The 14,480-nt window shown below is 38.3% G+C and overlaps 1 protein-coding gene across 1 annotated transcript in view; it reads right to left on the bottom strand.

Moving 5' to 3' along the window:
* Nucleotides 1–14,480, bottom strand: part of arhgef39 (Rho guanine nucleotide exchange factor (GEF) 39) — a 52,676-nt gene that overhangs the window by 14,366 nt on the left and 23,830 nt on the right. The window contains exons 6-7 of the mRNA XM_026922750.3: nt 6,092–6,162; nt 139–267 (exon numbers count right to left, since the gene is read on the bottom strand). Of these exons, the coding sequence (XP_026778551.3) occupies nt 139–267; nt 6,092–6,162 (200 nt within the window). The remainder of the gene's footprint in view (nt 1–138; nt 268–6,091; nt 6,163–14,480) is intronic.

Raw genomic sequence — 14,480 nt, 5'->3', positions numbered from 1 at the left:
ATTCCACCCAGTATGTACTTCTCTCTCTTTCTCTTTCCAAGATACAGACGAAGAGAGAGATGGAATGAGAGAGAGAGAGAGAGAGAGAGAGAGACAGAGAGAGTTAGATGAAAGGAATAGCAGATCACAGACTCTAACCTGGAGCCAGCAGCCTGGTCTTTCGGCCCTTGAGCAGTTTCTGGACCCTCTGCAGCTGCAGGTGGTTCTCATGGCTGCGGGCGTTGTCCTGGATGCGCTGGGCCACCTCGGAGACGGCACTCACCGCCCCTGCAGCACCACACACACACACACACACACACACACACACACACACACACACATACACACACATACACACACATACACACACATACACACACATACACACACACAGAGTGCAGATGAAACACACATCCAGACTGCCCTGCAAACACAAGGATCTTGGAGCTACATAGGCAAGCGTGAATTGTTTCTTAATAACATCTGTGAGTTTTGTGAAGTCAAACAGTGCAGTCTATAAGGATTCAGACACTGCCACATTTTCTGTTGGTTTGACTCTGTACTCTAGCACATAGAATTTGAAATGGACGAATGGCCGTGTACAGCAGCTATGTGGGAATTATAGCCATTTTTATATATACTTTAAGGTGGTGGTTCTCCCAGTGGGGTCCAGGGACACTCGAGGGACAGTAAATTATACCCAAGGAGTCCATGATTTTTTTTTTTGTTACAGTGGTGGAAAGTAGAACTATAAATAATGTCAATTTGGACCTAATTTGTTGTGTAGGTAGAAAGTCCAGGAATAAAACACTCACTGGATATGGCTTGAAAAAAAATCCAGAGTATTGTTGCACATATTTAAATAATGTGCATTTTTATAGTTGAATTAAAATAAAATAAAATTCATAAAATAAATCCGTCCATGGAATATGTTTTACAGTTAAAGGGCTGCAAAAGGTTTGCGATTCACTGCACACATGAGCTAAACTAATGTTTCAGGTCCTTGATGTGGCATTTGCATCTGAAATGTTTTGCTACTGAATCTGAGCACTTACTAATTCTCTTACTAAAGACAAGCTAAAAAACAAACAAACTCTGAAACAAGCAAGTGAAAAGAAGTGAAAATTGTTGCATTAAAAGCCTGTCAGAGCAGCATCAGAGTAAATACCCAGTGCCTGGTGATGCTGCAGATTTCAGGAATTCATCTGGAAATGATTTTCAACCTATTAATAAACAAATGAAGTTAATTTGTCTGCAAATGGTGGAATATGTATAAAAGAAACTACAGTACAAAGTGTCTTAATAGAATGTTGCGCCACTACAAGCCATTTTCATACTCAAACCATTCAGTGAGCCCTTGTGTCCTGTGGATGGGGGCGGAGTCATACTGGAAGAGACCACTCCCATCAGGATAGAAATGTTCGTCAGAAAACCTTTTATTTATTTACAGTGACACTTTTCTCTAAGAGGACAAATGGACGCAGGCGAATGGCCCCATAACGTAACAGAGCCATTAGTCTTTCCCTTTAACTTGTCACTCGTCTGTAGATAAAACTACTGTCAAGTTCATTCTGATGGCACTTTAACCTCTGTGGCAGACGGGGGCGTGGTTTAGCACGAGTCTGTAGCGGGAGCATGAGGGTGTGGGCAATTAACCTGGAACACCTGTTGCTTATCTTTTTTTTGTCTTTCTTTGTTTCTTTTTCCAAAATTGTGATGTGACCTTGGTATGAGAAAGGTGCTATATAAAGTAGAATTAAAATTAGGATGATTATTATATCCAGTTGGCCAAGATATAGAAAAGAAACCTGTGACAATGTATTCAAGCATTTAGACGGCACTAAATTCTGATTAACTGGCATGTTTTTTGAGCAGGAAAGAATTTTCTGCAATCTGAATAGCAAAAAGAGAAAAAAAAAATCATGTGGAGTGAGCTGCTTTCTGTCAAGAAAAAACCTGCAACTCAGGCAACAGCATGGGTGAAAGCCAGCATGAAGGCAGGTCAGGGAAGAAACCCAGACAGTATACATATACAGTATACACACACAAACACACACACACACACACACAGTATATATACACAGTTATTAGGGAAGAGCTGTAAGAGCTGTAGTACCTACAATGACAGCAGCAAGAAAGCCGTATGCGAGTCTTGTCATTTTTCTTGGACAAATACATTTAAAACTGTGTTTAGACATTTCCTTAAGTAGAACGCAATCTACGACAAAAATCGCCATGCTGGTAGCTACGTAATGAGCTCACTTTCATTTTCATCTACACAATGTACATGTAATAAGACTGTTACTGTAACAGACAGTGTGGATATGTGACCGTCTGAACAAATCAGAATCGATCACTTGTATATGGTGATAAAGGTCAGATTTGCCCTGCTGTGTAAACAATTAATTCAAAGCTTTGCTAAATAAATCAAAATATGAAAAACAGTTTCTAGTGTCTAGTTTCAGTAATGCACTTGCATGAATATCATTGTACCTCATCATAAAGAAAGATGTACTCCATATTAAGGTCATTTTTTAAAACATGAAATCAATGGTGTACTCAGAGCCAGTCAACGCACTATACACACTTTTTTACTAGACCATTCGTGTATACTGACTCCTAATGACTGTATACTTACTGTTTCAGACTGGACTTCAGCACACAGTGATGAACAGCTCACATCATTTCACATGCAAACACATCTACATGTACTGTACAGACTCTGTACATATAAACAGAACGTGCAGGTTGTGTCTGATTTTTGACATCAACCCCCTGGAGACAGATGACCCAGAGCGAGTGAATTAACACATCCAGACTGCACTGATTGAGTTTGGTATGCCACTGTGCAGTGTGTGTATATGCTGGTGGCTCCCTTAATTAGCCATGGTACGTAGTCCTGCTTACAGACTGCTATTCTGCTGGTAAAAGCACAAGGATTATTAAGATCTCATTACAGAGGGATCTGATTATGGAGGAGTAGTTAATGAAATTGTATGACGTCACAAATTTGTTGCCTGTTATGAGCATCCCAGTGAATTCCATAAGTTTGCACCTATGCTCTTTTCACAAGTATCCGAATCCTCACAGAATACCTCTTGTTGAGTTAACATTGAGTTAAGTTGAGTTAACATTGAGTTAAGTTGAGTTAACATTGAGTTAAGTTGAGTTAAGATTGTTGAACAGAATTACCAAACTGTTGTGTAACTGAACACCACGCAGAGGCGAAGCTTGCTGTGCTTCGAATAATACATTTTCAGTTACGCAACACAGAAGCTGTGAATAAACGGTTTGGCCAATTATTGTGTGCTGAGTATATTCGTCTGCACAGACATTAGCGCAGTTGAAAACAACATGCAGCAGATGGATACTAATTTTACATTCCACTCTTTGGTCTTGCAATAGACGCAGTACAGTCATTTCTTCATGATAAAATAATAACGGTCTAATTGGGACACTTATCCTCAGAACAATTCTATAAATTACAGCAGAAACCAAAGACAGAATTGTGTCTCAAAGTCGAAGCTGTAGCATACATGATTAGGAGAAAAAGCTCCATTTAGTTTCCTAAAGGATTCTTTGTATCTTAATGTTTCTATTCAGAAATCTACAATATAGATTAATTATAGAAAAGGTTCCAGTTAGAACTTATTTAAGACACTAGATCCCTTAACCATCCAAAGAACCCTTGAGGAACTGTTTCTCAACTAAAGGCTGTTTCATTCTGAAGGTTCCTTCAAATCTGGCTGATAAATGCAGCCTACCTCAGCTATGTTTTTAAGGACATAATACGGACATACCTTCATAATTACAGTACACAATTTTCGGAACTTTTATTTGTATTAAATATTCATTCCATGCATGTGTGTTATAAAATAAAACATAAAAAGTGCCTATATCTTTTATGTATTTCATGCCTATCTTCAAACGGTCCTGCTGGCATCAAATTAAATTTAACTGATTGAATTAAACACTTTGTCTGGTTAATGGTGGGCAAGTTAAGTGTAATGTTAGCTAGGGAAGGAATAAAACATGACAAAGCATGCTGTATTAGGAAAATAATCAACGACAGGGTGGTGGGGTGCAGCCTGATGCAAAGCGCACTTACTCTTATCACCCAGAAGTTGATTATTTTTTTATGTACTGAAGTGTTTTATTCCTCTTACATTTTTAATTTACTAACCGCACAGTGTACTTATTATCCATTTATTAATTCAATTTCATTTATAAAGAATTTTTAAATAAAGACATTGTGACAAAGCAGCTATAAATCATTCTCTTCTATAGCTGTATATTGTATAGTGTCAAAAGTGTTAATTTTGTTAACAGGAACTTGAGTATGAGCATCATTAGAGTTTTAACTTTAAGTCTATCATATCAAACTGAAGTTATTAACTGTTCAGTGATGGAGACTTGAGCGTAAATTGTTCTATCTAAGGAAAAACATCCACAGCCATCTTTAGGGTGTCTCTGTGGTACCATCCAGTGATCTCATGGTGATCTTCAGGCTAATCATCTGGGGCCTCATCCTCATTCACAGTTACATTTAATGTTGTGGAGACAAGTTGCTGCTGTTACAGAAAATGAATCAACATCATCTTCTAACCGACTGAGAATTCAACAGCGTATAATGTAAAATAGCTTATGCTTTACAGTAGGTCATTGTGAATCACAATAAAAATACTAGAGATGTCCAGTTTTGGGGACGCGGCTAGTGTGTGTTTGTGCCCATCAGATCTGTTCAACCCTTGCACATAAGAAAACTGTGTTTTGACAGAGCCTTGCCTCCCACATTAATAATCCAAACGCTCTCATTATACATTCCACAGACAATTTCTCACCATCTCCTTTTTTTTTTTCCCCCACATTATCCATCGAGTGTGTTTAAATGGAAACTCTTGAGTGTTAACTTTTTTTAATTAACCTTTGACAGTGCTGGATTGGTCAGTGGGTGGCTGCTGTCATGCTGGCCGGCTGACAGGCATGCAAAAGTACGTGCTGAAAAGGTGCTTTAATTTATGATTGACGAGGAGTGTGAAGTGCAGCAATTACCACAATTAAAGCTGTGCCATTCCACATGAAACGTCAAGGGTGGAGGAAAGAGAGAAAACACTTCACTACAACAAGGGGGAACTGGAAAACAACAGCGCCTGCTGGAATTCTCAGTGCTGGTTTGCTTAATCAGATGCAACGTGATTTGTCTGGAGTTGTTTTTAAATAATTCCCTTTACAATGTGCTTGGGCTGGGTGTGCAAACCCCCTCCACCCCCTAATAAAAAGCAGGCGAGCAGAAAAAAGTGGCTTTAATGAGAAGAGGAAGAGGCGGCATGAGGGGCAATTTTGGATATGTACCTTCATCTTAGAATCAGGCGCTGTTTTAATTTGTAAGCAAAAGCAGCACGGAACCAATGAGATTTTAATTGATACACATAAATAATTCTGTGTGTACACTGCCGCTTAAGTCTGATTTGCTGTTTATTTGACGATAGAAATTAGTCATTATCGGAGCTTCTGTTGACTGTGGAGATTTTATTTATTTATATTTTACACGGTTGATATCCTCTGATCTGGTCCCAATTAATTTTGTCAAAACCCACACGGGGAATTTAGACTCACGTTAAGCTTCGCCGTACTTTCATCCTCTGCAAGCGCTACAGCAGCAGCGGCTGTGACAATAATAACAAATGAACGATGAAAGAAGAGCCCAAAGTTACTCTGTTTGTCACCCTAACAAAGACAAGAGGGGCTCTTTTCCACTGCCAGCTCCAAACTTCACAGGCAGATTTGTTTTGCCACCATATGCAGCACTTTCTGCACCTTTTTTTCCTCCAAAGGGCCCTAGGTATCATTGCTTAGCAGAGCAAAAGCAAAGCGAGATCACACGAGCGCTGAATGATCTTTAGAGGTTTCTCTCAAAGTGACAAACTAGAATGGAAGGCAAATGAATAATAAGCGTGGCTTTGGGTGACTCTGATTCGGCATTTTTGATACAGAGCTTGACAATAAATAGATAATAAAAATAATCCAGGTTGGATGAACCCATCAACATTTTTGTCACAAGGATGAGAGAGTGTTTGTTGAGCTGTGAGACAGAAAAGTCAGAAACTCTTACTTGAAAGCTGCTGGAACTCTGGGTTGTCTGGACTGGTGTTCTCTGTCAAGTCCCTCAAGAAATTATTGTACCTGCGGAGAAAATCCACAAATAAGCACGGCGAAACGACAGGCTTTTTGGAAGATGAATTAAAAAAAAAAAAAACATCTTTAAAGAGGAAAAAAAAAAAGAAATGCATGGGTGTAGAGGTTAGACAGGCAGCATCACAACATGAGATTATTCCCACCAAGAAAGTATCAGGTCACTTAAACAAGTTCTTTTGGTGAAGAATAAAGAGCGATTCAATTTTACTCATCCCCACTGAGTCCAAACTTACAAGTCTGCTCACAGTGAGAAATGAGGGGACAGGAAGAGAGGAAAAGCAATAGGAAGTGAATATATTTCCTGTCATACTCTACACATAAACAAGTGAATGAATTTGACAGGGTTAAGCTCCACAGATTAAGGAGAAATTAAATATTGATTATTGTGCTATCGCCAGCCTGTCCAAAGATAAAGGTTATTAATGGCCGACCAAATGAAGGGCCCTATTAAGGAAATGACCCCTATCGCAAGGTGAGAGTGAATTGAGAGGGAGAAAATTTGGGGGTAATTCATTTCGCCATTTCAGAGGCTGAGATAAAGACAGAGTGAGCCTTAATACCGGAGATTACAGCTCACTTAAATAGAGTCCAGCGCCCGCTGACATCAAAGACCTCTCGCAAATCAGACGACGCTCAAAAGTTACGGACGGCTCGATCCTCCGTGGGCTTTCACACTTACTGGAGATCTTTCAGGAGATTTTGAGGTGAATCTGATAATTCAGCTTATATTCTTCTAAACATGCTTTGCATATAAAACATTTCACAGTAAATACATAAGTGATTATAGCAATAATAAGATTTATAAAATTTAAGATTTAAAATCAGCACTGATTTGATCAGAGCAGTACTTAAATGATATCCTCTTAAATGCAGTCTTACTTCCAGAGTGCCTCTCTTTGATGTTTGATATACGCTCACTCATCAGCCAATCAGTGGCTGAAGTTCAATGCAAGTCAAGAGCTTTAGTTAATGTTCACATCAAGCAACAGAATAGAGAAAACTGTGATCTCAGAGACTTTGACCGTGGCATGATTGTTGGTGCCAGACGGGCTGGTTTGAGTGTTTATAAACTGCTGATCTTCTGGGATTTTCACACATAACTGTCTCTACAGTTTACACAGAAAGGTATGAAAAATGAAAAAACATCCAGTAAGCAGTAGATAGGTCAGAGGGGAATGGCCAGACTTGTTCAAGCTGACAGGAAGGCTACAGTTACTCAAATAGCCACTCTTTACAACCGTGGTGAGCAGAAAGGCATGTCAGAAGGCACATGTCATATTTGAAGTGGATGGGCTACAACAGCAGAAGATCGCATCCGGCTCCACGATTTTGCCTCTGATTTTTCCACCCTGTTAGACCTGTGCTTTCTTACAGAGTGGCACAGACTCACCAAAAATGGACTGAAGAAACTGAAAAAGACTGAAAAATTGTCACCTAGCCTTCTGCTTTTTGTAGCCCAACCGCCTCAAAGTTTGCCATGTTGTGCATTCTGAGATGCTTTTCTGCTCACCATGTTTGTAATGAGTGGTTTTTTGAGTTCCCGCTGACCTCTCTGCCGCCGATTGGATTTTTTTTTTTGTCTTTCACACCGTCTTTTGTAAATTTTAGAGGCTGTTGTGTGTGAAAAGTCCAGATCAGCAGTTTCTGCCAGTCCATCTGACACAAACAACCATGCCACAGTTAAAGTCACTAATCACCATTCTGATGTGAACATTAAGCTGTTTGTTGACCTGCATCTGCATGATTTTATGCGTTGCACTGTATGTATGTGATTTTACCTCTGTATTTCCACCCTGTTAGTCCTGTGCTTCCTAACACAAATTATATATATAATTATATATATATAAACTTTATTCATTGTAAAAGCAAATGCTTTTATTTAAGCTTAAAGAACTTGTTAAAGGACCTGATGCTGACAAAACTGCCCAACTTATTCCAACTGACCAGAAGCAGGTGGCAAACAGTTGTCACATTTCTAATCATTTTTGAGCTAAGAAGTTAAGATTTAATACTCGAGAGCTGCAGCAGCACAAGGCTCTGGTTTTAATTGAAGGAAAGTGAGAGGAAAAATGTCGCAATAACCTTCTGTCCCCATGGCCATGTTGGAATAGCAAACAAATAGTGGCAGCCGCTGTGACGCCACGCCACCCGTCTACATGCGTGTAGAACTTCACTTCTTAACCGCAGTTTTAGGAGGTTGACACTTCAAGGCCTTTGTGAGAGAACCTCTGCAATAAGCTCTTCAAATGTGAAGGAGCTGAGCCCATATAGTGTGCATATAATTTCCTGTTAATGTAATGCAAACATGAAGGGTCTTTATTTATAACAGTACAAAGCTTTCTACTTTTAAAAAAGAAAAAAAGAAAAAAAAAAAAAAAGGAGTAAAATCCCAGAATGTGCACACTCGTTCACAAAGGCATTAAGAACTGATTATGTACTCTGTACATCCTAGACAGTTTTATCAGGGAATTCGCTGCACCTCGTTTGAATTATCAAGCATCTTGCTTTGAATCTGAAAAACAGGTTTCCTTATTAAAAAAAAGGAGAGAAAGAAAAACAGATGCAAGCGGCATCTGTTGAGAAGCAGCAAAACATCTCACAACTCAGATGAACCAGAGCGACTACTTACGGAGAAATCTCCACATCTACATTACTACACATTCTGGCTCTTCTGGTGATTTGAACAGTCACCAAAAACTGACAAAAAGAAAGAAACTGTGGAGAGTGGAGCGTGAGGAATCCAGGTTTCAGGGTTCCAGCCTGAACACAGCACACTGTAAGGCACTGAATTGTAACTAGAAACTGAAAGAGACAGGCAATATCATATGATATCAGCATTGTGGTAAAATACCACAACAAGCTTTTCTCAGATTAACAGGGGAATCTTTTTTTTTGATCATTTAAAAAAACAAAAACAATAACAGTTATAAACATGCAGTGGGTGCAGCTGAGATGTTACAATTATGTGCTTAATCTTTAAAATTGTAAGACGCAAGACTTTGTACCGATTTTTCCTCTTCCTTTTCAGTGTTATGTTTTTAATCTATGACTATAGATGCTGGCAAATCTGAAAATATGAGAGAAATCTAACCTTTATCGAAATTTATCCAATAAATCTAAATTTATTCTAGAAAAATAATTATATATATATATATATATATATATATATATATATATATATATATATATATATATATATATATATACACACACATACATATACACACACACAGGCTCCTGTATTCAGCTGTATTCCATGTTTTTTGTTCTCAATATTACTTTGTATCCTGTTATTATGTAGTACTTTTGCTTTATGAAATTAACTCTGTCTACTCAGATATTTGATGGGAGTTTTAACTTGATAAAGTGGTTACATTCTAATATTTCTCTTTAATTTTTAAAAATATTTTTAATAACATTTTGCATGTTCCACTCATATACACTTAATTACACAGAAATTTAAAAAAAGAAAAAAAAGAAAAGGAAATGTCTTCAAGTATCCTGATACGACGCTTTTCACAGCACCTTCCTCTATAAGACTAACAGGAATTTGTATTACTGTGGATCTTGTTAGTATGCAGGTTTTTTTTGCTTTATGAAATGAACCCAGCCTACTCCTAACACTTGTATATAAATTTTATAAATGAATAAATTTTCCACACTTTTTTTTTTTTTTTTTAAAAAAAACATTACTGCTTTGCTGGCAATTTGTTAGAAAAACTATATATTGTGACAAAAACCATGTCTTCACATGATCTATTTTGTCATAGTGCTTTCCCCAGCCTATAAGGCTGATAGGAATTTATGGCCTAAGTAGACTGCATTTTGTCTTATTACTGGAAAGTCAATACGGGATCTCTCTGCAATATGACGCAGAGCGACAGCGAGCTGTGCTAAACTGGAGAAGAGGACGGGAGGTCACTCGCGAAGTGAAGATCGGGAAAAGTAGTTTTGCTAAGCGATCACTCTCTTAATCTATCCGTTCAGGGGGGCGCTGTGACCCTGAAGTGCATTGACAACTGACATTGATTTCTGCCCTGAGTGCTTCTCTCTGCCTCTTTTTCTTCTCCTTCTCGCCCTCCATCAGATCGAGACAGGAGCAGTCCTCTTCCATTTGCAGTCTACCGATGGCTGGGACAGACAAACGGGTGCCAAAGTGGCTTTTAAAGGGACAATCATGACAGTACACATGGGACAGAGAGACTAATGCGGTCTGGTATGCAAGAGTTCGAGGAAAACGGCTATCGTCATCATCATTTTCTTTTCTTAGCTCTCCTCATTCTCTGCATGGTACAATACAGAGACCCCTTTAATTGTAAAATAAATTCCACTTATCTCCTCAGTACATACTTAGTTTAAGAATATAATACAATTATTAAAATATTAGGCTCATTATTTAAACATGCACAATATTATTTTGACTTCTTACTGCAGCAATAGCAGGGTTGCCAGGATTGCGTTTTTACGCTGGTTTGGGAAAAAGGTTGTGGGTAGAAGTCATCCATTTTTTCACTAGTTTAGATATAGTTTGTGGCAAGATATTGTTTTAAAGTAAATAATCAGAATCAAACAGTATTAGTTTCCATAAACACAGGTTATAGCAAACAAAGGGGAAGTGTAAGTGGAGAAATTGTATCTACAATGTACCGAACCACTTCTGTTGTAATAAACACTATATGGCCAAAAGTTTTATTCCCCCTTTGCTGTTATAATAAGCTCCACTCTTCTGGGAAGCTTTCCACTAGATGTTGGAGCGTGGCTGTGGGGATTTGTGATCATTCAGCTACAAGAGCATTAGTGAGATCAGGCGCTGATGTTGGTGAGGAGGTCTGGGGTTCAGTCGGTGTTCCAGTTCATCCCAAAGGTGTTCAGTGGGGTTGAGGTCAGGGCTCTGTGCAGGACACTCGAGTTCTTCCACTCCAACCTTCACACACCATGTCTTCATGGAGCTCGCTTTGTGCACAAGGGGCATTGTCATGCTGGAACAAGGTTTGGACCTCTTAGTTCCAGTGAAGGGAAACTGTAATGTTACAGCACACAGAGACGTTCTGTACAATTGTGTGCTTCCAACTTTGTGGCAACAGTTTGAGGAAGGACCACATGAGTGTCATGGTCAGGTGTCCACTAACCTTTGGCCATATAGTGTATATGGGAAAGAAAGTAGGAGAAAATGGTGATTATGAAGTGGAAAATGGCTGTACTAGGTGATGGTAAAAAAGTGTATTGCAGATACTGCAAATCAGTGATGTGTGTGCACCATGGAGAACTTGTTTTTCATGAGAAAAAGAAGACAAATGTGTCTCCCATTATGGGATAGTTTCATGTCTTGATATACGATTTTATTTTTTTAAATAGTATTTGTGCGGGAAGCTTTGCAGAGACCTGGCAACCCTGCCTGGGGGTCCCTGGACCCCACTTTGAGAACCACTGGTTTAAATGAACACACAAGCCTCCTCTGAAATAGTGTATAACTCATTAACAATCAAAGGGGGAAAAAAATCATGCAAAGCCTCTGTCTATTAAGAGGCACTTAAAAAGAGAAATAATCTTCCCTCTTTTTCTTCTTGTCTCATGTTGTAGTAACAAACACATTACAGGCATTATCAGCCACGAACGCCCTTATTAGGGCTGAAGGGTGTGTGTGTATGCAGGGAGCAGCGGAAATCTAATTAAAGAAGCAGCTCTAAAAAAGGGAATGGCCTAATGAGCATTATTAAAGCACATTCCAAATAATGTCGGAGAAACTTGCTCATTTAGCCACCCTGTCCCACTCATTAACACCAAAGCAAAGAGAAGATAACGAGACAATAACATAATCTGAGCCATATTTATAACAGTTCAGATATTCTAATGAAGAGGCACAGCGTGTTAGAAAGCACGGCTGGCCTAGTTACCATTGCACACGCCCCGCCGCACTAATGCCTTTGTAGTACGTAGATGAAATAAGCGGCGTGATTTTAGTCCCCCCTCATCACCCCCCCTGAACAGACATGGGTCATTCCATACTTACACACATGTCAGTGCAGATGAAAAGAGAGGAAATATCTGTCTAATTATTTCCCTTTAAATACGTGCATTAAGGATTAAAATTCCTAATTAAGAGACAACAGAAACTGTCAGGCTCCTACACGGGTTATTGAGCACTGCACAGGCGCTTGCATAATTACACCGTTTTAATAGCTTGCTGAGTACGAGCAAGACACTTTGAGGTGGCGACTACTACACTTGCCAAAACTCGGCAATTAAACGATAATCGGGAAGGAAAACAGAGTGAGCATTGTCCAAGTGAAAATCAAGAGTTTTACATACTTTGGAATGGAAAAGCTCGGTCAGCTTGGAGTGAGTGGGCAAGGAAATTTAGCATTTAAAAAAAACAACAGATTCATTTTAAAAGATTAACATCTCCATATACACAAATACACAAAACACTGAGTGAACAAGAATCCTCAAGAATGTCTTACTTATATTCTACTTTCAATGTCTCCAATACACACCTATTTAAAACCTCTAGAAGGAAAGGGAGGAAGGAAGGAAGGAAGGAAGGAAGGAAGAGAAAAAGAAAGAAAGAAAGAAAGAAAGAAAGAAAGAAAGAAAGAAAGAAACCAGCAAAAAAAAAACAAACAAAGAAGAAAGAAAGCAAGCAGCAAAAAAGAACAGAAACAAAGAAGGAAGGAAGAAAAAAAATACAGTGATAGACAACACCTAATTACCTAAATATTAAGCATCTAATGCCAATTACCAACAATTTCACACAATTGTTTAACAACAACAATTAATCTATTTCACTCAGGGATCAAAAAAGTATTTTATCTATCGAAGCCCAATAAGATAAATAATACCTTTACCTTTAACTTTAATTTCTTAGGTAAAAATACCAAATAAACAAATTTGATTGTTTCATTGCTTCCAAGAATTTTTTCTAATTGCTTCCAAGAACCCTCCCTCTCATGAACCAGTTATCTGAAGCATTCGCAAGCCGAGGTCAACATATGAAAGTCGATAAGATGAAGGTAATGTTATATTTACGGGATCGATAACAGTGGTGCGAGTAAATGCATGAAATATAAAGCTCTTTAATGAGACGGCTCAGTGTAGCACCGCTGCTTAAGCAGATCCTTAAACCTCTTTGTATGTAGACATGAAAAAATGAGGACAGCTGAGGATTGGTCAGGTAATTATGTAAGGAATAAAACATGATGGGGCGTGCTGTTACAGGAAAATAATCAATAACGAGGGGGTGTGATGCCATGTCATCAGGTCCTGAAGTGTTTTATTGCTTTGATCCCACAGCAGTTTGGCAATGATTCCAATTTTTCTAATAAAAAAATGTTAAGCTGTACATTTTATCTTTTTATAGTTATATTGTGGAACATCTACAAAACACTTCTTTTCTCTCAAAGATAAAAAAAAATGGAGGAAAAAAAAAAGAATACAGGTTGTCATGTGAAGACTTTCCTGCAGCAGAAAACTTACTGACTGTTACAAAATGCTGACACTGGAGACTCCTTCCATAAATGTTAAGTAAACATCTCCTTACAGAAAACGTGACTTTTTCTCTCGGTTAATAACAGCATGTTTTTGTTTTGTGGCGCATCTGCAATAGAAACTCCAGTGAAGTAGTTGTTGCTATATAAATGATAAAATATTAAAATGAGCGTATTAATATAAACCTGGTATTTGTATTACAGCTGACAATACTGTACACTGTAGTATCAAAACTGCACTGTAGTATTAAAAGACATTACCGGATTGTTAATAACATTCTGTTATCCATCAGTCATATAAAACAAAATGGTGTCATCACTGATCTACACTGAAAAAAAGGGAATATGTGGTCAGTCAGATGTAAGAGAAAACATTACGTATAGGTAACAAACATTTTAATTTCTCTTCAAATGTGATTGCATTGCTTATACTAAATTTGAACAATTCTGGGTTCGATCCTAAACTCCGGTGACAGCACAGAGCTCAATTTTATTCCAGGGCTTTGAAATTACATGATCAAATCATGGCAGCTGAATAAAAACAAACTGTGTTAATTCAACGCAATTCATTCACGCGAACCAATGTACACATTTGAATTCAAGGATTTTTTTTTTTGTGTAGAGTGTCAAAGCAAATTGGTGTCTCCAAAAAAAAAAAAAAAAAACCACTGATGTACATTGTAACCCAGGGTTAAAAAGTGAAGTGAACAAATGCTTTCAGCTTAAAAAGGAATTCAATCACGCTCTCTTTCAACTTTAATTGGAAAACTCGGTAAAAACCTTGCGACCCGCAAGCATTATATTTCACACACACTGGAATGA

This window comes from Pangasianodon hypophthalmus, chromosome 18, assembly GCF_027358585.1.
Source record: "Pangasianodon hypophthalmus isolate fPanHyp1 chromosome 18, fPanHyp1.pri, whole genome shotgun sequence".
In the NCBI taxonomy this organism is placed as follows: Eukaryota; Metazoa; Chordata; class Actinopteri; order Siluriformes; family Pangasiidae; genus Pangasianodon; species Pangasianodon hypophthalmus.
This window is presented reverse-complemented; position numbering and strand designations above follow the sequence as displayed.